A 27,251-nucleotide genomic window follows, 5' to 3' on the forward strand; every position below is an offset into this window, starting at 1 on the left:
TTCCTACCAGGAGCCGCCCTCCTGGGCATCCTTCCGCGACTCCCGGCGGCCTCCACCTGCCGCGGGCCAGGGGGCGGGCCTAGGGCGGGGCCGGGGCGGCTCCCGTGGGAGCGGAGGCGGGACTCGGGGGGTACTAGGGGCTGTGGCCGCTGCAGTCGTCCTGGCCGGTGCTGGGGTGGCGAGAGAGGGGAGAGGGGCAGCGAGGTGGAAGACTGGGAGGACCCCCTGAAGGACCAGCGAGACTCAGGGATCAGAGACCCTCCTCGGGAGATCTGAGATTCGGGGCGCCAGCGTATTTCCTTGCGCTCGCCGGGAGCGCGAGCAAGGGGTTGCCCCATGGCGGGAACTCCGGGCCGCGATCCTTGGGGGACCCCTGGGATTTGTTACCTTTTTGGCTCCCTGCTCGCCGGACTGCTCTTCCCAGGGGCTGCCGCCTTCAATCTGGACGTGATGGGCGCCCTCCGCAAGGAGGGCGAGCCGGGGAGCCTCTTTGGCTTCTCGGTGGCTCTGCACCGGCAGTTGCAGCCCCGACCCCAGAGCTGGTGAGTCACCGCACCCGCCCAGAATCCCAGCGCCCGAGCCACAGATGCCCACCCCGCTCTTCCGCCCCATCTCTCAGTCTTCCAACCTTATCAAGACTCACGCTGCCCCCAGATATCCCAACGCCCCAGCCTGAAGCCTTCTCTGCCTTGGATCTGAGACCCAGGCGATCTCGCTTTGGGGATGAGTTGGAGAGCAAGGGTCTTGTCTTGGCTGGGAGCTATCCCCTTTCGCTTTTCACCCTAACTTGCATCCTTGTTCCAGTCCCAGGGTCTGTGGCTCTCCTCCTTCTTTAGGAGACTGAACTCCCTCAGGGAGGGAGCAATTCACTTCTGCTTAGGACAGGAGAAGAAGGAGAGGACAGAGTGACCGAGGGTACCATGTGAGGGATAGAGGGTAGACTCCAGAAATAACATCCTGCCAGGGCATTGCCATGGGAGGGGATGAGAGCAGCAGGACTCAGGGAGGCCAGGAGAGACCTGAGCTTCTGTGGCTCAAGACTACAGGGAGGCTGGGAGGGAATCTGGGAGGGTTTGGCACTCTGCATTAGGTAGTTTGAAGATAGAGGGTGACAGAAATCAGAGCCCCCCAGAGTTGTAACAGCAGCAGCAGTAGTGTGAGATCTAGAGGGGATGCTGGCCAGGCTGTTCCCCTTCCTCCTCCTCAGGAAATTTCCAGCTCCAAGAATCTCAGCAGTAGGGGGAGACAGGGAGGGGTGAGGGGCAGAGGACAATTCTGTTTTTTTCCTAATCAGTTCAGGACCCGTGGGAGAAAGATAGACTCATGTGTGGGGACTGTGACTGTCACGATTCCAGTACTATTGGCCCCATCTCTGTGTACGATTTTAAAAAGACAGGCAGGAAAGGGAAGAAAGCGGCCTACCCCTTCCTGCCAGGGGACTTTTCTCTCCTCGGCTAGTGCCTAAGCCACAGTCAGTGTCCATTACTGGGATCAGTGCTGTCCACTGGGACCATCTCCTCCCCTTTGCTATTGGCCCAGGGGCAGAGGGAAGGGACGAGAGCTCATTTCTCTTCCCCGGCTCAGGGACTAGGGGCTAGCTCTGATTTTCTTTTTCCATTATCTCTGTCATCAGGGAGCAGGGTCAGAGATCCCCCACACTTTGGGAGCAATGGAAAGCTACTGACTTCACCTATTCTTCAGTCTACTATCCTCTTCCTCCCTCATTTCTGTCTCCCTTCCTCCCCCCCTCCCCCCATCTGCTAGAGTTCCAGGACTGGAGGCCTTTTTAGGACATGCTGAAGTCTCTGAGCTATTTCCAGGCAAATTCTAGGTTATTTTTAATGGCTTGGTCTCTTGTCATTTCCCCCTTGTCTCTGAAGGTGGCCCCTGATTCTGTCTCCCAGAGCCAAGCTGGGGGCATTCCCAGAGGGGCCTGCTCACCCCCTCACCCTGCTCTTGCTCCAGCAGGGGCACTCTGCTGTCTGGTGGCACGTGAGGGGTGGGATACCCTGGCTAAGTCCCTGGCTTTGGGGTTGCAGGTTGTTGTCCCCACCATTCTCTGATCGAAAAACCTCACCGGTTTGGATGTCTTTCAGTCTGGCCAAGGGATGAGACTTTGAAGTTCAACCTTCTGTGGTTTCAGCTTCATTTGTTTCCATTAACTGTAATACCATCAATGGTACTACCAAATAGAGTATGTGTGTGTGTGCTCAGTCGCTCAGTCATGTCTGACTCTTTGCGGCCCCGTGGACTGTAGCTCACCAGCTTCTCTGTCCATGAGATTTCCCAGGCAAGGATACTGGAGTGGGTTGCTATTTCCTCCTCCAGGGGATCTTCCCGAACCAGGCATTGAACCCGTGTCTCTTGCATCTCCTGCGTTGGCAGATGGATTCTTTATCACTAACGCCATCTGGGAAGCCACCAAATAGAGTAATTGTGGATATTGAAAGGTTTGTTAACATATGTAGAATTCTGAGCATAGCACAAGGCCCAGTGTGGGTGGTATGAAAGTGTTGGTACCTTTTTTCTTATATGGTGATCCAAAGAGCTGGAGCATAGCTTTAGTGCCTTACAGCGAGCCTAGATCCAAAGGCTTGGCCGGAGCACCCCCAGGGCTTAGCCAACCTTCCAGGCCAAGCACCCTCCCCAGAGGGCCACCCAGATTGAGAGAGTCAGAGAGGGCTGGGCTTGGGTCAGAGCCTGGAGTGAATGGGAGATTAAGAGGTGCAGAGGTAGTGGGCTACTCCTTCGCTTCCACTTAGCCAGCCTCCCAGACAGTCCCTTGCTCCTAGCTGCCTTTCTGTCTACAGTGGCTGCATCTGTGGCTACTGTTTGTCCATCTGGGGTGGCTGGGGATCGTGGGATGAAGCCAAGAAAGAGTGTGTGGCTGGGGTGGAGGTGGAGGGAATGGAGAGGCTGTGTGTGGAAAATCTTGTTCCAGGCGGGATGGTCTGGTCTGTTCTCCATCGAGAGGGGCTGGGCATAGCTATGCACTCAGCTTCTTTCCTCCGTATGGATCCCTCCCCTTCTTTCAACTCCCTACTTGTGACCTCCAGGGGAGATGTGAGCGTTGAACATGGACTGTTAGCCTCTCTTGGTACTTAGTTCTGCACCGATCAACTGAGACACTGTGTGTCTCTGTGAGTCTGCATGACATGTGGGTCCAGCAAACACATCTTGACGCCTCCTATGGGGCAAATGCAAAGATGAATGAAGCAGCCTGGGTCCTCCAAGGGCTCACCATCTCTGTGTTTAACAGGTGGGGGCACCAAAGACTTGTCTGGAGGTTAGCCAGGCCACCTAGTTTCTTTTCCTGCTCGGGGTACCTGCCCATCTCCCTCTTCCTTTTCTGAAGGTTGCCAGTCATAGTCATTGGGTGGGAAAGGCATGGATATTGGAATTAAGCAGATGTGGGTTTGAATTCCACTGTGCTACCAATGTCTCTGAGAGAGTTTCCTCATCTGAAAGACAAGCAAAGAATCCTTACATCGGACTGTCATGAAGCTTAAATGAGATAATGCAGGTAACATGCCTAGCCTGGTGCCTGGCACCTAGTAGAGTCATAAATCTTAGTTCCTCACATCCCTGGCATTTAGCTTAGGATCTGATTCATAGTAGGTGATGAATAAATATTACTTCCTTGTCTCACCAGTGCCTGACACAGGGCTTGGCAGATGATGTGTGTGCTGTGCTAAGTCACTTCGTTCGTGTCCGACTCTTGCGACCCCATGGACTGTAGCCCGTCAGGCTCCTCTGTCCATGGGATTCTCCAGGCAAGAATACTGGAGTGAGTTGCCATGCCCTCCTCTTTCAGATGATAGATTCTCAATAGTTGTTAACATATGCCTGGTGTATGCTGTCTCCCCTTCTACTCCCCACCCCCCTCTCGTGACATTGGCTCTGATGCAGGATGACAGCTGCTCGGAGATGAGGAGGAGTTGTGGGAAGGGAGAGTGGCTCTGTGCCCATCAAACTGGCACAATGCCCCACAGATGCCTGTCTGCCATATCTCCCCGTGCCCCAGTGGGGGAGATGGAGGAAACGAGTTGGGGAGAGAGGCCTTGAGGTTCGTCTTGCTGACACTTTTGAGTCTCCTTCTGTGAAGAGAGGATCCTTGTAGCCAGCCGAGTGCCCATCACCTTGCCTTGCCCTCCCCTTCACTCCTGGCCTGAGGGTCTGCCCCCCAGGGGACCCAGGCAGCCTCCATTCCCAGCACAGTCCTCCCTGGGGAAGAAGCCTTGGCTGTGATCATGGAAAATTGTCCTGCCAAGAACGTTGTAGCTGGGAAAGAGTCTGAGGGGGAGGTGGGAGAGAAGGCTGGGCGGGAGTGGGGTGGGGAGGAATGGGGAAAATCATGGACATGGGGAGCCGCAAGGATGAAAGGGGATTCAGGATGTAGGGGGTGAACGGGACTGGGATTGGAGACAGAATGAGAAACTGGCTTCCACCTGTATGCCAGTTCAAGTGACTGACAGAATCTTGGGCTGGCAGGGTTGCTGGGTGGTGAGTTTTTGATGGATCCCCTATTGGGAGTGAGGGAGTGGGACCCACATCTAGTCTCTCGCTTGGCCCCGGAAGCTGGTCTCTGGGCCACCTCATGGTGCTGTTACTTTTGCTCCCAGCATTCCTGGCATTTCTGGGAAGGTTTCAACTGAACTGGGGTTGGGGAGGAGGGCAGAGCTCAGAGATGGGGCCAGGGAGTGGGGGTGGGGGGGCAGGAAGGCTTGGTCAGGAACAGGTGCTGGGAACAGGCGGTTCTTTCAAATCAGCAGTATGGGCCTGGCTGCTTGGGTTGCCAATGTGTGTGTGTGTTTATCTACTATTATGCGGTCCCTCATCCAGACAGTATGCGCATACGTAATGTGATGATTGCGTGGCCAAGTGTATGAATTTGCCCGTACCAGGACGTGGGAAAGCTGACTTTTGGCCCTTTGCCTTAGTCCTTCAACACTCTGCCTGGTACTGCGGAGCTGGGCCTGGGTGGCTCTGGGAGGTGGAGGGCGCTGGCCACTAGTTCCTGCCCCTCCTCCATCGTGCAGGCTGCTGGTGGGCGCTCCCCAGGCTCTGGCCCTGCCAGGGCAGCAGGCAAATCGCACTGGAGGTCTCTTCGCTTGCCCCCTGAGCCTGGAAGAGACTGACTGCTACAGAGTGGACATCGACCAGGGAGGTGAGGGCTCTGTGGGGCTGGGATGGGGGCACATGTGAGGAGGGGAGGGGAGGACTTGGCCTCCTCTTTCCTCCCCTAATTCCCAGTGTCCTGCCACCAGCTGATGTGCAGAAGGAGAGTAAGGAGAACCAGTGGTTGGGAGTCAGTGTTCGGAGCCAGGGCCCTGGGGGCAAGATTGTTGTGAGTACCATATCATTTTTTTGACTTTTGATATTTACCATTTTTATAGAAAAAGAGCATGAAATTTTGTTTTTAAAAAGAGGGAAAAACAGTTCGACTCTGTAACAGTAATCATGATGATGGGCACCACTCCTTGTGACGCTTTGCAGGGGTGTTGAGTGTGTGTTTGTGTGTATGTATGGTGTGTGCGTATACACAGACATGCTTACAGAACTCAGGTTGGCAGTATGCTATGATTGTCTGCTTCTGAGGACTTCTGAGAGATGTAAATAGGTGTGAGGCATGGTCCCATCCTTATAAATTTAAAAATATCTAACAGTTCATCCACCCATCCACATGTTAAACTTACTAAGAACATTTTAAGTATCAGGCATTGAGCTGAGAGAGGACATGTAAACACAGGGAAAAGCCTGGTCCATGCCTCAGAGAGCCTCCTGCATAGTTACGGAGATTCTCATCACTGACACGCACAAACACAATAATGCAAGTCACTTTGGGGCAGAATATGGTTAAGGCTAGGTGAGTGGCGTGGTCCCCAGTCTATACCAGTTCAAGGGAGGAGTGGAGAGCGAAGACTACTGCAGGTGGGGGTGGTTTGAGTCTGGATTTCCAGAATAAGCAATACTTGGAGAGTAGAGAGAGAGGGAATTGTTTGCAGATGAGGTGGTGGCTCTCAGGTTCAGGAACAGGACCAAGCTGGGCATACTGTGTGGCATACTGTGGACAGTCCCATCTGGCAGGATCAAGGAGGCATGAGTTCTGAGGCCGAGTCATGCTGTGGGTGCCAGGGGAGAATGTGGAGCAAGGACTTCTTGTTGCCAGGGTGAAGAAGTGGGTGCAGAGAAGACAGGGATAGGGGTTATGTATTCTATATACCTGCCTAATGCTAGGCTGGGAGGTTGCGCTCAAGTGATGCTGGTAGAGGCATGTGTGTGTGTGCACGTGCATGCATGTGTGTGTGCATATGCACTCAAAGCAGCATCTGCCAAATTCCTGTGCATGGGCAGTGTGGCTCAAGCAGGGTCCTGGCCCTCATGGTGGAGTGATCCCTTCTGCTTTCCTCCCACAGACCTGTGCACACCGATACGAGGCACGGCAGCGTGTAGACCAGATCCTGGAGACGAGGGATGTGATCGGCCGCTGCTTTGTGCTAAGCCAGGACCTGGCCATCCGAGACGAGCTGGATGGTGGGGAGTGGAAGTTCTGTGAGGGACGCCCCCAGGGCCATGAACAGTTTGGCTTCTGCCAGCAGGGCACGGCGGCTGCCTTCTCCCCCGACAGCCACTATCTCCTCTTTGGGGCCCCAGGAACCTATAACTGGAAGGGTGAGTCACTCCCTGGAGAGGGGAGAAGGGAACCAAAATGTCCCAGTACCTCAGAGAGGGGTTTGGGGGCAGCATGTGGCCAAGCATGCCTGCGTGTTCACCACCACCGAGCCCTGGGGCCCCGAAACGCCTCCCACCGCGTCTAGCCGGCACGCACACAACTGGGGCCATCCGTCTCCTGTCCTCCGCATGGCCGAGAGTTCTGCAACATGCTGGCATGAGCCCCCACATACCCAGCCGGGGCCCGCATGCTCCAACACACCAGCCCACACCTCATCACTCCCATTCCCATCTCCGCACGCTGCCGCTGGCCGGGCTGACACGTGGTGAGTGTGATGCCAAGTCCAGGGGTAGAGAGAGACCCCAGGCAGCTTGGACTGGGAAGGGGGTGGAGATGGGGCTGGAGAGGAAAGGAGGGGCTTCCCTGGGTGCCTAATGAGCACCCAGGCCTGTGGGTGGTCTTCACTCCCCACCCTGGGCACTAACGGGTCTGTCCTTGCAGGCACGGCCAGGGTGGAGCTCTGTGTGCAGGGCTCAGCGGACCTGGCACACCTGGACGACGGGCCCTACGAGGCGGGGGGTGAGAAGGAGCAGGACCCCCGCCTCATCCCGGTCCCTGCCAACAGCTACTTTGGTAGGGACCCCTCCCCGGCCCGGAGCCACTCTAACCCTCTGCTCCTCTCTCTTGTCCCCCCCTCCACACTCCCATCCTTCTGTCTCTGTCTCTGTCCCTCACTCTGTCTTTTGTCTCTCCGTCTCTCCTCTCTCTTTGTCTCTCTCATCCTCTTTCTCCACCTCTCCCTCTTCTGCCTTCCTGCCGCTCTGTCTGCCTCTGTCTCCGTACTTTGTGGCCTGTCCTCTGGATGTCCCTGCCCTGGTGTCTCCCCTGCCCCGCCCCCGCAGGGTTGCTCTTTGTGACCAACATTGATAGCTCAGACCCTGACCAGCTGGTGTATAAAACTTTGGACCCTGCTGACCGGCTCCCAGGACTGGCCGGCGACTTGGCCCTGAATAGCTACTTAGGTTTGTAAGCTCCCCTCCACGTCCCCCTGGGCCCTGGGGGCTTGGCCTGGCCTCCCCGCCTCTCCTGCCCTGCCCCCCAACACCTACCCAGAGAAACACCCATTGGGCCCAAATTGCAGAGAAGAGCTGAGCCTGGTGGCCAGGCCTATGGTGAAGAGGCCTCAGGGGTGATAGCCTAGAGGGCTATGAACAGGGGTCTCCATGGAGGAAGATCCAGGTGGGCTGAGGCTGTAGTGGGAAGGAAGGAGGCTGGACCTCTGGGGGGTGGATGGCGGGCGTGTGCAGAGAAAGGTCGAGCTGTGTTGGTAAGTTCCTCTCTTGTCTCATCCGCATTGTTCTTTCAAAGGGGAGGAAACCAGGCCTGGGGGATGTTTGGTGACTCCAGCTCTTCCCCATTTCCCCCTTGTCTCCCCCGCTCCTGTCCACATGGAGACTTCCTCTCCGTGCCAGGAGTGGCATGCATTGAAGGGATGGGGGGCTCCTGGGCATGCCAAGGGGAGAGCAGTTTTGGGGAGTCATATGGGGGGCACCTTGGCCCAGCTCCTGCTGCTGCCCAGCCGCCTGGGCCTCCCAGCCATTGCCTTTCTCCTTCCTCCCCAGTCCCCAAGGCTACCCCATCCCACTTCTCATGCCCAGCTCCAGTCTCTGGATGGGGAGGACCACCAGGTGTCTGGAGGGGCAGAGGAGTGGTCCAGCTGTGATGGTGATACCTCGAGGGGCACCTCCACCTTTAGGCTCTAACCTGCAGGGTGGGGTAGGGTGGGGGAACTTAGACCCACTCTGGCTGGGAGTCTGGCGGGTGAGAACTCACCGGTGAGTCGCCCCCATCCAGGTTTCTCCATTGACTCGGGGAGGGGACTGGTGCGAGCTGAGGAGCTGAGCTTTGTGGCAGGGGCCCCCCGTGCCAACCACAAGGGTGCTGTGGTCATTCTACGCAAAGACAGTGCCAGTCGCCTGGTGCCTGAAGTGACGCTGTCTGGGGAGCGCCTGACCTCCGGCTTTGGCTACTCGCTAGCTGTGGCTGATCTCAACAATGATGGGTGAGAGTGAAGGAGGCGAGTGCAGCTGGGGGAGGCTGGGGCTGGGAGGGGTCTCTGGCCTCTCCTTCTGACTCCCCCTCCTGCCTCCCTGTCTCCATAGCTGGACAGACCTGGTAGTGGGTGCCCCCTACTTCTTTGAGCGCCAAGAAGAACTAGGGGGTGCTGTGTATGTGTATATGAACGAGGGGGGTCACTGGGCTGGGGTTGCCCCTCTCCGGCTCTGCGGCTCCCCTGACTCCATGTTCGGGATCAGCCTGGCAGTCCTGGGGGACCTCAATCAAGACGGCTTCCCAGGTGTGACTGGGAATGGGAAAGGCTGGGGGGGCGAGAAGAGAGGGGGTGGGGAGGTAGGCGGGGAAAGGCCTCTGAGGTCAAGGGCAAGGTCCTCTGAGGACTCAGGGAGAGGAGCAACCTGGGCTCGTGTCTGAGCTTTCCTATTTACCAGCTTTGTGGTCCTGGCAAGTACCCTTTCTGAGCTAGTAATACCTGTCGAGAGTAGTTGAGAGATTAATGATGACACATGCAAGGTGTCCAGGACTTAGTAGCCTCTCAATAAAATAGAAAACAGGGTTTGGAGCTGAGTGACTGAAGGACAGTTGGGGCCTGGACCTCGTGTCTCCCCACCCCAACCCTCAGGTCTGATTGCTTTTCTCCCATGCCTGCAGACCTTGCCGTGGGGGCTCCCTTCGATGGGGACGGGAAGGTCTTTATCTACCATGGGAGCAGTCTGGGGGTTGTCACCAAGCCTTCTCAGGTGAGGGGAGGGGTTGGGGTGAGGGAATGGGTGTGGGTGCACTGAGGGGGCCCGGCAGCAGAGCGTGGGGAGGCAGAGGCTGGGGATGATGGGTGGGGGGCTGATGGTCTGGTCCCGCAGGTGCTGGAAGGTGAGGCCGTGGGCATAAAGAGCTTTGGCTACTCCCTGTCGGGCGGCCTGGATGTGGATGGGAACCACTACCCAGACCTGCTGGTGGGTTCCCTGGACGACACTGCTGTGCTCTTCAGGTGAGTCCTCCCTCCCCGTTGCCTGCGCACTCCCGGGGCCGGAGCCCCTCTGTAGAGCCAGATCTTCGGCCTTCCTCCTTTCCCAGCCTGATGTCCTCATGTCTTCTGTGCCCTGGACTCCCCATTCTCCAGGGCCAGGCCTGTCCTCCATGTCTCCCATGAGGTCTCTATTCTTCCACGAGCCATCGACCTAGAACAGCCCAACTGTGCCAATGGCCACTTGGTCTGGTGAGGTGGGATCCGAGGGGAGGGCGGAGGGGAACCTCCAGGGCCTAGTTCTCCCCTGTCTGCCCAATCTGGGGCTGGGGCAGGAGTGGGCAGGGTGGGGGAGAGGCCTTGGCCTATCAACCTTACCTTTGTCCCCACAGCATGGACCTAAGGGTCTGTTTCAGCTATATCGCATCGCCCAGCAGCTATAGCCCTACTGTGGGTGAGTAAGGCCCCTCCACGCCCACTGCATTGGGTTTCAGGGTGGGTCACTCCGGGGTGCAGAGAAGGGCCCATTGGAGCTGCTCCCACCCCAGCTCACTGGCTCCTCCTCTCCCACCTGCCACAGCCCTGGATTACATGTTAGATGGGGACACAGACCGGAGGCTCCGGGGCCAGGTGCCCCGTGTGACCTTCCTGAGCCGTGGCCCCGATGACCCCAAGCACCAGTCCTCAGGCACCGTGTGGCTGAAACACCAGCATGACAGAGTCTGCGGAGACACCATGCTCCAGCTTCAGGTGGATGCTGACCCCTTGGCCTCTGAGGGTCATTGTCATCGCATCATCTCTTTTTCTGGATTCCTCTCAGCTTCTTCCCTAACACACTCACACCTCAGTCTAAAATCTCAACTTTTGGGATGGTTCCCTTTTGTGCTGACCTCTCCCTTACCTGCTGCCTTCTTGCGTCTCCTGTCAAGTTCTCTTCTCCCTGGAGATGGTGATGGCAAGTCCATCTTCTTGCATGGTCCTCAAAGCCCTGAGTCCTGGCTCTTCTCCCTTCTCTAGTTTAGTTCTCCACCTCTCTCCTTCATCTCCCAGAGCATCTTTCCAGGCTTCAGGATCTGTCCTAAGTCTGGCTGGGTCTTTGGGCGGGGCTGGGTCCTGGGGCCTGGGTCCTGGGGCCTGGGGGATGGTTCTTGCATCCACGTCTGTCTTTTCCCTCCCCAGGAGAATGTCAAAGACAAGCTTCGGGCCATCGTCGTGACCCTGTCCTATGGTCTCCAGACCCCTCGGCTCCGACGACAAGCTCCTGGTCAGGGGCTGCCTCCGGTGGCCCCCATTCTCAATGCCCACCAGCCCAGCACCCAGCGGACAGAGGTGAGCATGTGCTCTGGTTGAGCCTAGGAAAAGATAGGAGGAATAGATATCATGGTCCCTTGCCGGTGACACTCATTCATAGCCTGCAGAATTCTTTCCCATGTTACCCTAGTCATTCCTCATACCTCAAGATGCTATAACAGGTGGACCCCAGATGTAAAATGGTCTAGATGATCATGTGTTCCTAGTCAGGGGGGTCAGGCAGTCTTTCAGATGCCCAGGGTGCTGGGGGTCTGCTGTGTTCAAATGTGGCCTCTAAGGTCCTTAGGTCATCTCTATTCTCTATCCTGGTCTGCTGGAGGAGGACAGGGGAGCTCTGTGCATGGTTCTTATGGCCAGTCCATAAGTGATGCTCTTCCCTTCTCTTCATGTTCTAAGTCTGGGACTTGGTTACACACAAGAAAGGCTGAGGAAATGTGGCCTTGCTGTGGACTAGCCTGCTGGCCTCTCCCATGGCCTGGTAATCACTTCCATCATTTTACTGATGAGGACACAGCTCAGAGTGGTTAAGAGACCAGCTCAATATCACACAGCTAGCAAGCAGCAGATCTGCAAGTTGAATCCAGGTTGTTTACTCCTCTGGTCCCCTACCCCACCACGTGCCTTGACGACAACATTCATTCCCTGAGAAGGACCCCTCTTCAAATATCTCCCCAGATCCACTTCCTGAAGCAAGGCTGTGGTGAAGACAAGATCTGCCAGAGCAATCTGCAGCTGGTCCACGCCCGGTTCTGTGCCCGCGTCAGTGACACGGAGTTTCAGCCTCTGCCCATGTGAGGGGGAGCAAGGGAGCAGGTGGGGTGGGAAGGCAAAAGTTCAATTATGCAAGGAAGTCCCCTGGGGAGGGCTTGGAGGGGCCTGAACCTGCAGAGGGGATGGTGGAAGGTGGGGAGGGCCTGCAGACAGCTCGGAAGTTTGCAGGATGAGGGTGGTGACGGGCCCATAGCAGCTCACCTGGCAGGGAAGAACAATCCTTCATCATATTTTTGAAATTATATAGTTCACATACACCTCACTGTTCAGTCTTCACAACCCCATGAGGTAGGAATTACTATCAGTTCCACTTGGAAGCCTAGAGAGGTTTAATTACCTGCCCAAGGTCAGTAAGTGGTGGACCAGGGACCAGGAGGGTGGTTCCCTGACTCCCAGTCTTTCTTTTTTTAAGTGTATTTAAAAATTTTTATTTTTATTTTATATACTGAAGTGCTAACCACTCAGTGCTTTTTTTTCTTTAAATCTTATTATTTATTTTTGGCTGTGCTGGGTTGTCATTGCTGCACATAGATTGTTTCTAGTTGGGGTGAGCCGGGGGCAGCTCTCTAGTTGTGGTGCGCAGGCTTCTCATCGTGGTGGCTTCTCTTGTTGCAGGTCATGGGCTCTAGGGCATGCAGGCTTCAGTAGTTGAGGCTTCTGGGCTCTAGAGCACAGGCTCAATAGTTGTGGCCCACTGGCTTAGGTACTTTGCAGCATGTGGGATCTTCCCAGATCAGGGATTGAACCCATGTCTCCTGCATTGGTGGGTGGATTCTTTACCACTGAGTCACCAGGGAAGCTCCCTAAATTTTTATTTATTTGGCTGTGCTGGATCTCAGTTGCAGCAAGTGGGATCTAGTTCTCTGACCAGGGATTAAACTCAGGCCCCCTGCATTAGGAGCTTGGAGTCTTAGCCACTGGACCACGAGGGAAGACCCTGACTCCAGACTCGACTCCTTCTTGAGTCTGAGGCTGGAACCCGTGTGTGTGTAGATTAGGTAGGCCCAGGTGGAGGGAGAGCTTCAGAGGGTGGATGCAAATCCCATGCATTGGGGGAGGGAGCGGGAGGGAGAGGCTGGGCAGGTGTTAGAGCAGGTCTTAGAGCAACTGGGATCTGGTCCTGCAGGGATGCAGATGGGATGACAGCCTTGTTTGCTCTGAGTGGGCAGCCAGTCATCGGCCTGGAGCTGAAGGTCACCAATCTACCCTCGGACCCAGCCCAGCCCCAGGCTGATGGGGATGATGCTCATGAAGCCCAGCTCCTGGTCACCCTCCCTGCCGCTCTGCACTACTCGGGAGTCCGGGGCCTGGACCCTGTGGTGAGGACCTGGGGCAGGGTGGCAATAATAGCTTACAGTGAACGATGTCAGATTCATGATCTCTGAAGATTTAGCTTTGAGACCAGAGATCAGGCTTGATCACTCAGAGCTTTTGTGTGGCAGAAGTTTTATTACAGTGAGAAAGGACAGAGAAAGCTTTTGACATAGACATCAGAGGAAGATGGGATAGACTAGCCCCCTCCCTGGTCTAATCAAGGCTTTTACCGGACCCATTCCCACAACATATATCTTAAATTAATAAGATTAGTCAGAAGGTTCTTGTTAAAAAGGAAGAAAATGTCCTTATAAATTGTTGTTATATAATCATTAGTACAGAGCTTAAGGAAAAACAGACCCTTGAACAAGATGCATTGTTTTGTTGTGTAATCATTAGCTCTGGGCTTAAGGAAAGTTAGTCTTAAAGATTGTTGTCATAACAACTCAGAGTTTAAGTCTTATGTGACTAAGACAAAGCAACGTAGAAAAAAATGTTTGTCTCTTTCTCTTCCTCTAGGGCCCCTCACTCCTTATCAACCTACCTAAGAATTAACTCTCTCAGAAGGGGGGTCTTGGGGGCTTTGGTAACCCCAGCTGACCTCTCCTTTTCTCTCCACTCCAGGAGAAGCCACTGTGCCTGTCTGATGAGAATGCTTCCCATGTCGAGTGTGAGCTGGGGAACCCCATGAAGAGAGGCGCCCAGGTTGCCACAGCTGCCCTTATCCCTGTCCAAGTGGCTCTCTAACCCCTGCCCCCGCTTCAAGTCCCTCACCCTTCCAGACTCTCATCTTGCTCCCCTCTTGGTCTAGGTCACCTTCTACCTTATCCTTAGCACCTCGGGGATCACCATTGAAACCACAGAGCTGGAGGTGGAGCTGCTGTTGGCCACGTAAGGCTAGGGGGCCAGGATGGGTGAGGATGGGGGCTGTTGGCTAGAAGTCCACCTAGAAGGGGCTCTGCTGTCTGCCTGTGACCCCTTGGGGTGGTTCCTGGGCTCGCTGCCCACACCTGCCCCCACCACTCAACAGCATCAGTGAGCAGGAGCTGCATCCAGTCTTGGCCCGTGCCCGTGTCTTCATTGAGCTGCCACTGTCCATCACGGGGTAAGCCCTGCCTGGGTGGGCACCTCCACTGGAGGGGTGGGCACTGCCACTTCCAGACCCAGGCCTGGGCTCTGCCTCACTGGCCCGACCTTCCTGACCCTCCATCAAACCCCAGCCCTCCTCAGCCCTTGTTTTGACCCCTCCTCGCCAGGGTGGCCATTCCCCAGCAGCTCTTCTTCTCCGGTGTGGTGCGGGGTGAGAGCGCAATGCGGTCTGAACGGGATGTGGGCAGCAAGGTCAAGTACGAGGTCACGGTGAGTGTCCCGGTGAGGTCTCTCCCTTCTTCACAGAAGAGATGCTGAGACGTGTTCCAGGGGCTGTGGCTCTTCTCCCGTCTGGCGCATGGTGGTCCAGCAAGCCTGAGGCCTCCCCTAGCTCCTGGGCCTTGGCTGTGGGCAGGTATTTGTGTTTCAGCCTCAGGTGACCATTTCCTGCTCATTCCTGACTGAATGTCTCATCTCATTGTGAGAGCACAGGGCCATCTGCTGGGGAATGGGGGGAGGGCTAGTGCCTCTTCCAAGAACCCTCCCCTGCTTGCCCGGGGCCTCTCCACACCTCCCAGGGACATTTCCAGGTTTTCCCAGATTTGGGGTGGGCAGGGAATGATGCGTTATCCAGGATCCTGAGTCTTTGTGGAAGTTATGCTTCCTGAGCCTTCCCTGCAGCCTTGTCCCCTCCATCTCATGGGTTTAGAACCCACCCTTTGATTCTCTTGATGTCAAAAAGTACCAGCTCCCAGTGGGCCCTCCATGATTCTCTCCTTGCCTGTCCATTAAAATTCAAAGTTCTGTGTATTAGGATTATGTCATTCTGTCCTTCGAACTGTTCTGTATACCTGTCTAGAATTTAGCAAAATATTAGATTAGAATAAAAATTTGCATTTACTTACATAGTACATTCAGAATCTTTAGATCTAGAGTTTTGCTTCCCCGTAAGTTCAGGAAGATTCTACTACTTTCTACGGAAATTTTAGGAGCTTAAAATATTTAAAGCAGGAGTTCTAAACAATTCTAGATTGAATTTACCATGTCTATGAATCCACTAAATCATGTATAAAACATTTTGGGTTTGTGGGTATGGAAATTTTTAGGGGAAAGTATATAAAAACTGGGTTTCCTTAGTGGCTCAGCTGGTAAAGAATCCTCCTGCAATGAGGGAGACCTGAGTTCGATCCCTGGGTTGGGAAGATCCCCTGGAGAAGGGAAAGGCTACCCACTCCAGTATTCTGGCGTAGAGAATTCCATGGACTGTATAGTCCATGGAGTCTCAAAGAGTCAGACACGACTGAGCAACTTTCACTTTCACATAAAAACTGTGATTTTCACAGTTTTTTCACAGGGTTTTCTAGGAGACTTCACATTTAAGCACTTCAAGAGCATTGCAAGTCTCTAGTGATCTGTGAACTCATGTTATTAAAGAATCATATTATATGAGAGTGTCCTAATTGATTTATTCACGATTTTTTCTATATATTGTTTTATAAGGCAGCTATTTTCAAGCATTTTTAGAGTATTCTACATTTTATATCATTTTCTAGTAAATATGTATATATGTTTAGTTGCTCAGTCCAACTCTTTGTGACCCCACGGACTGTAGCCCTCCAGGCTCCTCTGTCCATGGGGATTCTCCAGGCAAGAATATAGGAGTGGGTTGCCATGCCCTCCTCCAGGGGATCTTCCCAACCCAGGGATTGAACCCACGTCTCCTGCATTGCAGGTGGATTCTTTACCATCTGAACCATCAGGGAAGCCCAAACATGTATATATCTAACATAAATAAAAATCTTATAGAACACTCCTTCCTTATTGCATGTGATACAACCAGGTGTTTTTTTATTTTATTTTATTCTATTAACTTTTTTTCAAATGCTGATTGCAACCCATTAAATTGATTCTGCTAAATAATAAACTGCTAGTGGGTTGCAGTTCACAGTAAGAATCACAGATCAAATAAAGTTACACAATGCTCTGGATGCCCTTGCTCTCCAGATTACCAACCTGAAATCTTCAGGGAAAGGTTGAATAGTCACATCTGTATCACTTTCAGTCTTCACAATCACACAAGTGAAGTCAGTGTAGCAGTAAACAAACAATATTCTTCCTCACTTGGTAATCCAATTGGCTTATAATGGGATTTTAGTCTTAGATATTCTTAGAGGTGCATGAAAATTGTAAGGCTATGTCATCACAAAACGATATAAAATGTATTGCATTTTCTACAGTATCAAGGGACTTCCCTGTGGCTCAGAGAGTAAAGAATCTGCCTGCAATACAGGAGACCTGAATTCAATCCCTGGGTCAGGAAGATCTTCTGGAGAAGGAAATGGCAATCCACTCCAGGATTCTTGTCTGGAGAATCCCATGGACAGAGGAGCCTGGCAGGGTGCAGTCCGTGGGGTCACAAAGAGTCGGACATGACTGAGTGACTAACACTACTACTTCACCCTCTCTTGTGCCCACAGGTCTCCAACCAAGGCCAGTCGCTCAACACCCTGGGCTCGGCCTTCCTCAACATCATGTGGCCCCATGAGATTGCCAACGGGAAGTGGTTGCTGTACCCCATGCGGGTAGAGCTGGAGGGCGGGCAGGGGCCCGGGCAGAGGGGGCTCTGTTCCCCCAGGCCCAACATCCTCCAACTGGTGAGGCTCAGGCGAGGTGGGTGGGGCCACTGAAGCAGGGTGCGGGGGTATTGAAGCAGGGTGCTGAAGCAAGGTGGGAATGTGGAGGCAGGGGGTGTGGGGTTCAGACTTTGCAAAGGCTGCCGTGGGGCTGGGGGCCTGTGGAGGAAGCTGCTGGGGAAGAGGTGCCATGTCTCCTTGCTGCATTTGGAGGGACCCTCACTGGGCCCCCTCCCCTGCCTCAGGATGTGGACAGCAGGGACAGGAGGAGGCGGGAGCTGGGGCCGCCAGAGTCGCAGGAACCTCGAGAGCAGCCGGAGCCCAGCACGTCCTGGTGGCCAGTGTCCTCTGCTGAGAAGAAGAAAAACATCACCCTGGTGAGGACAGGGCAAACGTGGTACACCTAGGATGGTGGGCGAGGGGAGGTGGTATGACAGAGGGTGGGGGCAAGGCGGAGGGCGTGGAGCTTCCGGGGGCAGGTGGCCTGTGGTGAGGTGTGATGATCAGGTGCCTGGGACAAGTTGAGTGGACACGTCACACCTGGGGGGCAGCTGCTGCCACCCCAGCTTCCCCAACGCCCGCCAGGGTTCACTCCAGACCAGGGCACTTAGCTACAGCTAGTTCCCTGTGCAGTCGATTCTCCCTGCCTTCCTGTCACATTTTAGAGGGGATGGGATGGTTTTAGCCACCTCTGAGGTCTCTTTGTTATTCTTTTGAATTCTTTTAGGACAAAAAGTCAGTTTGCATAAGGAAATTTGACATGGTTTTCACCATGTTAAAAGCACCATGTCAAACAGGTTTTTAAAAGTTCTAATAATTAACTTGATAGTATATTTATGTGATTCATTAAGTTTTTCCTTTTCGAGGAGATTGGCCTCCCCTTTTCCTACTTGTTTCACATAGTTATGTTACCAAATGGACTCACTGCTGTCTGTTCTAGGATGGCACTGGCAGTGAGAGTTGCGGGGGGGCGGGGGACAGATCAGGGCGGTGCTTGGCTTGGTGGCAAAAAGGTGACTCCTGTATATGGAAGGATGGGCAATAGAGGCAAAAACAGGCAAAGAGACGTTTGCAGGGGAAGGGGAGCAGTTGGGCAACTCTGGTGGTATCTGTCTGGGAGAAAGTTCCCCTGCCACAGCCCATCCTTCCTGGGCGCCCTTAGTTTCCCTGGAGCCCTTGAAAGCACGGCAGGAAGCTTCACAAGGGTAGTATGAGTGTGCTTAGTCATTCAGTCATGTCTGACTCTTTGCGATCACATGGATGATAGCCCGCCAGACTCCTCTGTCCAAGGGATTCTCCAGGCAAGAATACTGGAGTGGGCTGCCATTCTCTTCTCCAAGGGATCTTCCAGACTCAGTGATCGAACTCGAACTCTAGTCTCCTGCAGTGCAAGCGGATTCTTTATTGTCTGAGCCACCAAGGAAGCCCCCAGGGGTAGTATGAGCTCGTGTAATTGCTATTTCCTTGTTACATGGATAGTCCTGCTTTCTCCAGGTGACTGATTTCTACTGAAAGGCCACCTTTTATCTTTTTTCTGGTTGTGCCCTGTGGCATGTGAGATGTTAGTTTCCCAACCAGGAATCGAACCCACTTCCCCTGCATTGGAAGCATGGAGTCTTAACCACTGGACCACCAGGGAAGTCCCAAGGCCACCCTTCTTGATAAGTACTTTGAAATGGAGGACTTCCCTGGCAGTCCAGGGGTTCTTTGCCTTCCAATGCAGGAGGTGCAGGTTCAATCACTGGTGGAGGAGCTAAGATCCCACATGCCTCTTGGCCAAAAAACCGAAATATAAAGCAGAAACAATATTGTAACAAATTCAGTGAAGACTTCAAAAGTGGTCCACATCAAAAAAAAAATCTTAAAAACATTTTGAAATGGATTCGTTTACTTAAAATGACTTTTAGACAAATTGACAAAGGATTCTTGAATTACTCTACAGTGGCAAAATAAGGGATGACACAGAGAATTCAAACACTCTCAAAGCCATTCTTCTGTACGGGAAGTGTGATGAATAGAACATTAGTTTTTAGGCAGATGGTCCATTAGGTGAGATTGGACCAAATGGTTTAGGTCAGACCTGGAAGGAGCAGAGTCTCAGTCCCCTGTCCCCCCAGCAGCTCCTGGGGCAGCCACATCTTCCTTCAGTGAGTTTGGGCTTTGCAGAGGAGTGCAACTTTGCCCACCCTGGACCTGGGTTCAAGTATCTGATCCACCAGCTTTGCTAGCTGTGTGACCTGAGACTGGTCACTGGATTCTTTAAACTTTAATTTCCTAGTTTGAAAAATAGGGATGATAATAATCTGCACCTTGCAGGACAGTTGTGAATTTAAATGAGATAAGTACCTTGCAGATAGTAGGTGCTCAATAAATGAGATCATTATTAGGTGACATATGCATCTACTGAGGAAGCTACTCTGCCTGCCTGCTGCTGTCAAGAGATTTCTTCCCTGATCTCCATGCATTTCAAAGCCAAATAGCCCAGATTTGGGGTAGGCTGCTATTCTAGACCACAGGGTTAGTTTGGGAAGATTTCTTGGAGGAGGAGAGTTTAAAGTCAGAAAAGGAAAACAGGAGAGATACTGAAGAGCTGGAGAAAAAGGGGGCTCCTAGAGGGATGGAGGGGAGGCTCTGAGCAGACTGTGTGTCTGTGTGACCACATTTGTGAGGGTTGCTGGGCCCTGGGCAGCTTGACGGGGCGGGGCCAAGCAGCTCAGAGCCCTGCCTGTCCTGGTCCCCAGGACTGCGCCCGGGGCACGGCCAACTGTGTGGTGTTCAGCTGCCCTCTCTACAGCTTTGACCGCGCAGCTGTGCTGCACGTCTGGGGCCGCCTCTGGAACAGCACCTTCCTGGAGGTGAGAGCACAGCTGGGGTTCTCTTCCCCAGTAGCCCCTCTGGGACCCACTTTTCCTTCTCCTTCCTCCCGGTCCAAAGGCAGCATGCTCTCAACCCGAGACAGGCAGAAACACCCTCTGTGTTGGGTGCCATTCCATTTATAACTTCAGGAGCTGGGGGGAGGTGGAGGCATGGGGCATTTAGGAGGTTCTCCTTCCCTGCTCCCTTAGGAGTACTCAGCGGTGAAGTCTCTGGAAGTGATTGTTCGAGCCAACATCACCGTGAAGTCCTCCATCAAGAACTTGCTGCTCAGAGATGCTTCCACGGTGGTGAGCTGCCTGGCTCAAGGCTCATGGGGAGGTGCGGCCGGGGTAGCTCGTCTCTCCAGTTGCTCCAGCCCTTGTGCCCTTCGCCCCTCACTCCCCAGATCCCGGTGATGGTATACCTGGACCCCGCGGCTGTGGTGGCAGAAGGAGTCCCCTGGTGGGTCATCCTCTTGGCTGTACTAGCCGGGCTGCTGGTATTGGCGCTGCTGGTGCTGCTCATGTGGAAGGTGAGGCTTGGGGAGGGTGGTGCTGGTGGTGGCGGGGCTCCCCTGTCAGGCTGTGGTGTGGTTCTCGCACCCACTGTCCCACTTATTCAGCAAATCCGTGTTGAGCACTTACCCGCGTGTGCCAACATCTCTGTCAGGCCCTGGATGTTTTGGGGATAAGTCAGATGTAGATCTTGTTCTCAGGGCTTTTGTAGTCTAGCTGGGGAGGGGAGCCTTGTTGTCCAGGATGAGGCAGTGGACTAAGTCAAGAAAGCACAGTGGGAATTCAGGGGAGGGAAAGCTTGAGAGCAGGTGGCCCTGGAAGGGCCTTAGAAGGTGGGGTAGTAGGATCTGGATGTGCAGAATGGAATGTGGGTCGGGGCCTTTCAGAAGGACCATGGGAGGGGAAAGTCATGGAGGCAGGGAAGTGTGGTCTTATTTAACTAGAGCATGGTGGCTAAGGCTGGGAAGAAAGCCACGCCCAAGAAAGCCAACCAGTGTGAAGAACTGCCTCCAGGGAACTGTCTCCAGGACTGAACTCCGAGCCGCCACATACCAGGCTCTACGTGGAACCATTCTCACACACAGAGTGTAGCCAGAATCATGTGTGCATCCAGGGCTCCTCATAAGAGCACACACATGTATATGTCGGTACCGAGAATGACATCCATCATCAGTGGCCATTCCCTTTACCACATGCCACATCTGAGCCATGTGGAACCGCACATGCCCTGGGGGCCCTCCAGAGAGCTGCCCCCCTCCCCAGGATCAATTACAGACCAGGCGCAGCCTCTGGCAAATGAGTATCATCAGTGACCAGGCCTCTAGGCATCCAGACTGTTGGGAACCTTGCCATTCTTAAGGGAGATTGAGGCCTTTGAGAAACTGGATCCAAGATCTCTGCTGCCCACTCCCATGAAAGCGGGACAAAGCAGAGATAGGGGTTCCCATCCTTCCTCAGCCTGCCCATCCTCCACCTCCTCTGCTCCCCTCCTCCCTTACATCCCAGTGTGGCTTCTTCTATCGGAGCAGCCAGAGCTCATCTTTTCCCACCAACTATCACCGGGCCCGGCTGGCTGTGCAGCCCTCAGCTGTGGAAGCTGGGGGTCCAGGGACTGTGGGGTAATTGTTGGGTCTGAGCATGTGTGTGTCCAGATATGTATGTGTTGGGGAGTATGTATGTGAGTGTAAGTCGAGCTCCCAGCATTCAGGAATATGCAAAGCAAAGAAAGGAGATTGCATGAGGGTGGTGTGTGTTCCAGGAACTGGGGTGGGAGGTGACTGTCAGGGTGAGGTTATAAGGGTGAGCATCACCCAGCCCGAGGCATGTGCAAGGATTGGGTGGGCTCCTGGAGTGTGAGCATGTGGGGAGTGCTGGGAGGTGCCCTGCATGCCTTTTTTGTGGGCATGAGAGTGCAGAGACACAAGTGCAAGGAGATGCCATGCAGTCCAGCATGTCGGAGTCCTGGGAAGTCTTGAGTGTGAGTGTGCAAGGGGCACACTTCCATCTTGGTATGTAAGGGCCAGCATGCTCATGACTTAGGGAGGGGCCATAGAGGAGAGGGCCCACCCTAAGGGGGATGCTGCCCAGTAGGCAGGTATTGTGTGTAAGAGGCTTGAGAAGAATCATTCTGGAATTTGCAGGGGTCTAGGAAGCCATATTTTCCCTTAGATCTTGTTTGTGTTCTCAGGGATGCTGTTGCGTCTCTTAAAAAGCTTAGGGGTGTCAAAATATTTGGGGCAGCGGTCCTGAAGTTCTATCTTCAACCCCTCTTTCAGGCGCCAAGGGAGATGTCCTTGGTCCTGCAGCTGAGGCCCCTCCTGGTCTTTCTCTTGCTGTGCATGAGAACCGGGGGAACCCAGCATTGATGGTGGCACCTGTGCGGGCTGCTTCTGGCACAGGTTGCCGTTGGTTCTTTCTGTCCCGGGGATGGTGGGACAGCAACTGGGCTGTGCCAGGCCTGTGCTCCAGGGACCCCAGCTCCACAGGCTCCTCATGTCTGGCCTGCTGTTCTTCCAGATGGGATTCTTCAAGCGAGCACGGTACCCCGAAGCCACCGTACCCCAGTACCATGCGGTGAAGATCCCGCGGGAAGACCGGCAACAGTTCAAGGAGGAGAAGACGGGCACCATCCTGAGGAATAACTGGGGCAGCCCCCGGCGGGAGGGCCTGGACGTCCACCCCATCCTGGCTGGGGATGGGCACCCAGAGCTGGGCTCTGATGGGCACCCAGTGCCAGGCACAGCCTAGCCTTCTCCACCCTGGCCTGGTCCATGGGCCCTTTGCACCCCTTCCCCAGAGATGGCTCCTGGGGGTGACGACGGTAGACTGGGTTGCTGGTGTCCCATCCAGATTTGGCGGGATTTCTTTCCTCTGGGGCACAGATCTCTGCCTCCTATGAGGACCACCCCCCCACCAGACTTCCCCTTATGATGCTGTGAGATGAGGGGGTAAATCAGGGATGGGTCGTGGGGGAGAGTGAGAAGCTCAGCGGTGTCCTGATTCAAAAGTGGGGAGGAGGGACCCTAGTCCCTCCCTCTGCCACTCAGTCTGTATAATGGGGCCCCAAAGACTTGTCTCCCGAAAGTGCCTTAAGCCCAGAGGGTGGGGAGGAGGTTACGTCGCTGACTCAGGGGCTCTTCCCTCCCTAGCTTCCCCTCTCCTCTGACCTTAGTTTGCTGCATCAATGTAGTGGATTTTGTCTATTTATTAAAGAATATTTGAGGACAAAACCTCTGTCTTTTTTGCTGAGTCCTGCTTCCTCATGCCCAGGGTCTCTAGAGAGGCTGGTTCTCTCTGCATCCCCACAGCTCAGGTGGTGGTGGGAGGGGGCGCAGGGGCCTGGCAGGGACTTTGGTGACTTTTGTGATCACATCCAGGGGGCATTGGGTGTGGTCTTAGAAGCAGGGGAGGGGGAACATGAGGAAGGGATGGGGAGGTGTCCTATGGGTAGGTGGGAAAAAATTGGGAGACTCGGTGTATGACTTTGCAGTTGAGGAGATGACAAGGTATAACTCTCCTCTCCCTGTGGTCAGGATGGGAATAGAGCTTTTTCACTGCAGAAGGAAGGGTTGAAGTTAGATATTCCCCCCGGCAGACATGGAGGGAGGAGAGATGGGGGTGGCAGGGGATGGTTTCGGTCTGCCTGGATCCCTCTTAGGAGAAGGGAGACTTGGGTGGGTGGGATCGTCTGACTGACCGACCGGAGGCAGGATTTGGAGAAGGCTTATTTCACTGCCTTTCCCATGATGTGGGGCCCTACAGGTAACCACTTGATGGGAGGGGGGTGTTGTTCCACTTGGAGTTCAGAGAACTGGGCATTCTCCAGATCTCTCCAAGTTTCTCTGGTGAGGTGGCAGCCGTCCCCAATGTGCCTCCAGGTGGGCTCTAAAACTTGCTGCCACAGGAAGGCCCAGCTTCCACTCGGCTCCGCCACATGCTCCCAGAAAAAGAACACTCCTCCCTGTGAGAGAAGAGAGCACGTCACCTACCTGCTCCACTCTGCAACTTTCCTCTGACCTGCTGCCATCCTGCTGACCAAGTCCGATCAGAGCCTCCTGGTGGAGTGGGAGGTGCCAGTCTGCGAGTTTAGGGAGCAGAGAGCATCCTGCTCTCGACTTTCTCTGCATCCCCTGACTCCTACCCGTCCACTCAAAGCCAGTGTGAAAAGCCTCCGGTGACCCAGGGGGTTTGCCTTGTGAGAGATCTTTAAACGATAACCAGAAGGACAGCTTAGCTGTGGGCAGACAGATGGGGAGGTGGAGAACCAGGGGCACAGACCTCATTGGATACAAAGACACTCCCCCAGAGCCCTCCCAGAGACCCAGATGCCTGTGTTCCAGATATCTCAGCCAGCATCCCTGGGACACCTTGCACTTGGGCTCCTTATTAAGCGAGAGCTCCTCCAGCTCTTCCCTCCTCACTGCCCCCTCCCTTGGTGATCTCATCTACCCCTATGCTTGGAATTTACCAGCTACAAGCTGGTGACTTCCAAATCTAAATCTCCAGGCTACATCTTTTGCTGACCTACAGATCTAGACATCCAGCTGCCTCTGTGTCTCTTGCCTGGCTGTCTCCATAACACCTCAGACTTCACAAGTCCAGAACAGGTTTCTCCTTTCTTGCAGACGGCACTTCCCTCTACCCTCCTTCACTCCCTTCACTAGTCGTTTATGCCAGAAACCTGGAAACCATCCTAAACTCCTTTCTCTCCACATCCAGTTCCCAATCTTATGGATTCTGTGTGTTAGTTGCTCAGTTGTGTTGGACTCTTTGTGGCCTCATGGACTGACGCCCGCCAGGCTCCTCTGTCTATGGAATTCTCCAGGCAAGAATACCTGGGTGGGTAGCCATTTCCTTCTCCAGGGGATGTTCCTGACCCCGAGATTGAACTCAGATCTCCTGGTAGGCAGGTAGATTCTTTACCATCTGAGCCACCACGGAAGTCCTGTTATGGATTCCACTTCTCCTAACATCTTTACCTAGAACACGCTTTTGTTTCCCACACTCTCTCCACCCCCTGCTTAATCCCTCAGGTCTCAATTTAAACACCATGTCCCTAGATGTCCTTTACTGATCTCCCCCTACTTTGTTCGGTGGCTCCGCTGTGTGCTTCCACAGCACCCTATCCTGGCCCATCCAGGCCTTGGTCATATCTCCTGATCAAAAGCATTTGGGGATGGATGACTCATGCTCTAGTACATGAGATACTCCATCCTGGGTGCCCTGGACAATGGGGTGGCCGATGCTACATTTCTGCTCCATGCCCAGATCCTTCCCTTTCTGCTCACCGGCCTCAGAACTCTCCGAACTTCCTGCAGGACCCTCTTTGGACTCTGCACTGAGCATAGCACCAAGGTGCTGACCACCACGTCCATGGAGCCATCGGCCAGCTGTCTCATGTCCTCTCCGAAAGCCACCACAAAGCGTTCATACTCGAGATGCCTGTTCTTGGCCATGCTCTTTGTCAGGAACTTCTCGAAGTGAGGATTGGGGTCCAGGCAGGTGACCTTGCAGCCAGCTGGGTAGAATTGGAAGTTGGCACCGGTGCCACAGCCCAGCTCCAGCAGGGCCACCTTCCCCGAGGCACCTGCCAGCCCCTTTATCTGGCTGAAGAGTTCCTGTTTCTTGCTCTCCATCACTCGGTTGCTCTTGACCGTCAGCACGGCCATCAGATAGGGGAAATAGGTCTTGCACAGGGGCTCCCAGAAACCCAGTAGAGCCATGAGGTGCAGGGGGAGGGTCAGGAGAAACACCAGCAGCTGCAGGAGTCGGACCAGGGCATCCATGGCAGCCTGGGCCCGAGTGGAGCTTCCCTGGGGAGACTGGCCCGTCTCTGCTCAGCTGCCACTGCTGACCTGCGTGCGAGTCTCCTTTCGCCTTGCAAGAGGACTTTGCTCCCTGTTTCCTAATTGGCAGTTTCCTCTCTTCTGGGGTGCAGTGGATGTTTGAATTCCTCCAGAGAGCAGCAATCCCAAAGTCCCACAGGCTCTTTAACAAATTTTATTACGTAGGGGCATAATAAAGTGGGGGAAGTGGGGGCGAAGAAACAGATGGTGTTGGTGTGTTCTGAGTTCTGGGACGCTCTGCTGGGTTGAAGAGGTTGGTGTGTGTGGTCATCTCAGAGGGATGCGGGGAGGGGGAAGGGAGCTCCTTCTCAGATCACAGCTTCAGGGTGCCAAATGCCAAGGCAGAGCTGACTCATAGGCACATCCTGGCCTCAGGTTCTGCTCAGTTTATGTAAGCTGGGGATTCTGGTTGAGTGCCCCTGGAACACCCCCAGGGCTTTGTAAACTGTAGCATGCCGCTGCCCCAGATAGAAGCACAGAAACGAAAGTGTCTTAACTCTGGCAGGGGGGCGCGGTGGCACAGCGGGGTCACAAAACTTCTCTGCTGCGCACTGGCCTAGGAGCTGCCCCAGCTCCAGCAACTGCAGCCCTGTGTAAAAGACACTTTCCTGAAATAGCTCAGCCCTGCTTGACTCAGGAGTTGTTCCCAGACCTTTCCCCTAAGTGCCCCCACTGGACCTGGCAGTGGGTTTGACCAGCAGGGCACAGGCAATGGACTTTGACAGAGCACCTGCCCCAACCAGGGACCTTGTTTAAACTCATCCTCCCCCAGAGGCCATCATTGGCCCTGGAAAAGGCTGTTTGTGAGATTTTAGATGATTGTAATTTCTCTCTTGTATAGTGCCCATGCACTATACAAGGAAGTTTTCATTTAGAGAAAAGAAAATCAGCAACTTTTGATAATCAGCAAAACTGATTTGTGGTATTCTATTTTATGGAAAATAGTTGAGTGGCATTCCATTTTATGGATTTACCACAAATTATTTATCCATTCAGTTGTTGATGAACATTTGGGTTGTGTCCAGTTTTTGTCTATTATGAACAGAACTGCTATAAACATTTTTGTACATGTCTTTGTGTGGATATATGCTTGCATTTCCCATGTGTAAATACCTGCATGTGGAATGGCTGTGTATTCATTTATTTAAAATGTGTAATTATTCTTGGACATGAACTCGGGCAAACTCTGGGAGACGGTGAGGGACAGGGAAGCCTGGCGTGCTGTAATCCATAGGGTCATAAAGAGTTGGACTGAGGAGTTGGTAGCTGAACAACAGCAACAACAAATATTCTTTTGTTTCAGCAATGTCTTTTAATTTTTTTTGGTTGTGGTAAAACACACATAACATAAAACTTACCATCTTCACCATTTTAAGTGTACAATTCAACCGTGTTGAATCTATTAATACTGTTGTGTAGGCATCACCACATTCATCCCCATAACTCTTTTTTTCTTGTAAAATGGAAACTCTGCCTCCATTAAACAGTAACTTTCCATTCTCTCCTCGCCCTAGCCCCTGGCAAGCACCACTGTACTTTCTGTCTTTGTGATTCTATGTGACTGTTCTAAGTACCTCACATAAGTGAAGTCATACGGTGTTTATATTCCTGTGACTGGCTTATTTCACTGAGCATAATGTTCTCAAGATTATTCATGTTGTAGCATATAGAAGAATTTTTTCCTTTTTAAGGGTAAATAATCTC

General features: G+C 53.6%; 2 protein-coding genes across 15 annotated transcripts; one reads left to right on the top strand and one right to left on the bottom strand.

Moving 5' to 3' along the window:
• ITGA7 (integrin subunit alpha 7) lies at nt 1-22,931 on the top strand. 14 transcript variants are annotated; one of them, XM_081595263.1, is made up of 27 exons: nt 1-542; nt 5,040-5,167; nt 5,268-5,347; nt 6,417-6,672; nt 7,175-7,306; nt 7,576-7,695; nt 8,528-8,735; nt 8,836-9,029; nt 9,401-9,489; nt 9,610-9,737; nt 9,870-9,965; nt 10,106-10,167; nt 10,294-10,463; nt 10,893-11,042; nt 11,700-11,815; nt 12,922-13,114; nt 13,734-13,814; nt 13,921-14,000; nt 14,140-14,214; nt 14,366-14,468; nt 16,676-16,852; nt 17,077-17,208; nt 19,573-19,686; nt 19,897-19,995; nt 20,094-20,219; nt 21,208-21,320; nt 22,219-22,931. In XM_081595263.1, exons 1-27 carry the CDS (start codon nt 337-339, stop codon nt 22,277-22,279), a joined length of 3,489 nt encoding a protein of 1,162 aa, XP_081451389.1. In that variant the 5' UTR covers nt 1-336; the 3' UTR covers nt 22,280-22,931. The 14 variants fall into 14 exon arrangements, with proteins under 14 accessions (XP_081451389.1, XP_081451390.1, XP_081451387.1 ...); XM_081595264.1 differs by lacking the exon at nt 21,208-21,320 and having other exon boundaries at nt 8,836-8,901; nt 8,989-9,029; XM_081595261.1 differs by lacking the exon at nt 21,208-21,320.
• Nucleotides 18,698-25,786, bottom strand: TMT1B (thiol methyltransferase 1B). The gene is made up of 2 exons (XM_081595277.1): nt 24,990-25,786; nt 18,698-23,662 (listed from the first exon to the last, which is right to left on the bottom strand). The coding sequence occupies exons 1-2, from the start codon at nt 25,485-25,487 to the stop codon at nt 23,426-23,428; spliced, it is 735 nt and encodes a 244-aa protein (XP_081451403.1). The 5' UTR covers nt 25,488-25,786; the 3' UTR covers nt 18,698-23,425.
• Between the last annotated feature and the right edge of the window lie 1,465 nt (nt 25,787-27,251).

This window comes from Giraffa tippelskirchi, chromosome 4 (genome assembly GCF_054371585.1).
Source record: "Giraffa tippelskirchi isolate mGirTip1 chromosome 4, T2T-mGirTip1v1.2.pri, whole genome shotgun sequence".
NCBI lineage: Eukaryota > Metazoa > Chordata > Mammalia > Artiodactyla > Giraffidae > Giraffa > Giraffa tippelskirchi.

Bases quoted from the DNA above. Each gene is read 5' to 3' on its own strand.
- ITGA7 (XM_081595261.1), top strand. From the start codon at position 337: ATGGCGGGAACTCCGGGCCGCGATCCTTGGGGGACCCCTGGGATTTGT. The intron at 11,816-12,921 runs GTGAGGGGGAGC...CTGGTCCTGCAG, and splicing joins GAGTTTCAGCCTCTGCCCAT to GGATGCAGATGGGATGACAG. The intron at 14,001-14,139 runs GTAAGGCTAGGG...ACCACTCAACAG, and splicing joins GTGGAGCTGCTGTTGGCCAC to CATCAGTGAGCAGGAGCTGC.
- TMT1B (XM_081595277.1), bottom strand. From the start codon at position 25,487: ATGGATGCCCTGGTCCGACTCCTGCAGCTGCTGGTGTTTCTCCTGACC. The intron at 23,663-24,989 runs GTGAGCAGAAAG...CTTCTCTCACAG, and splicing joins TTCGGAGAGTTCTGAGGCCG to GGAGGAGTGTTCTTTTTCTG.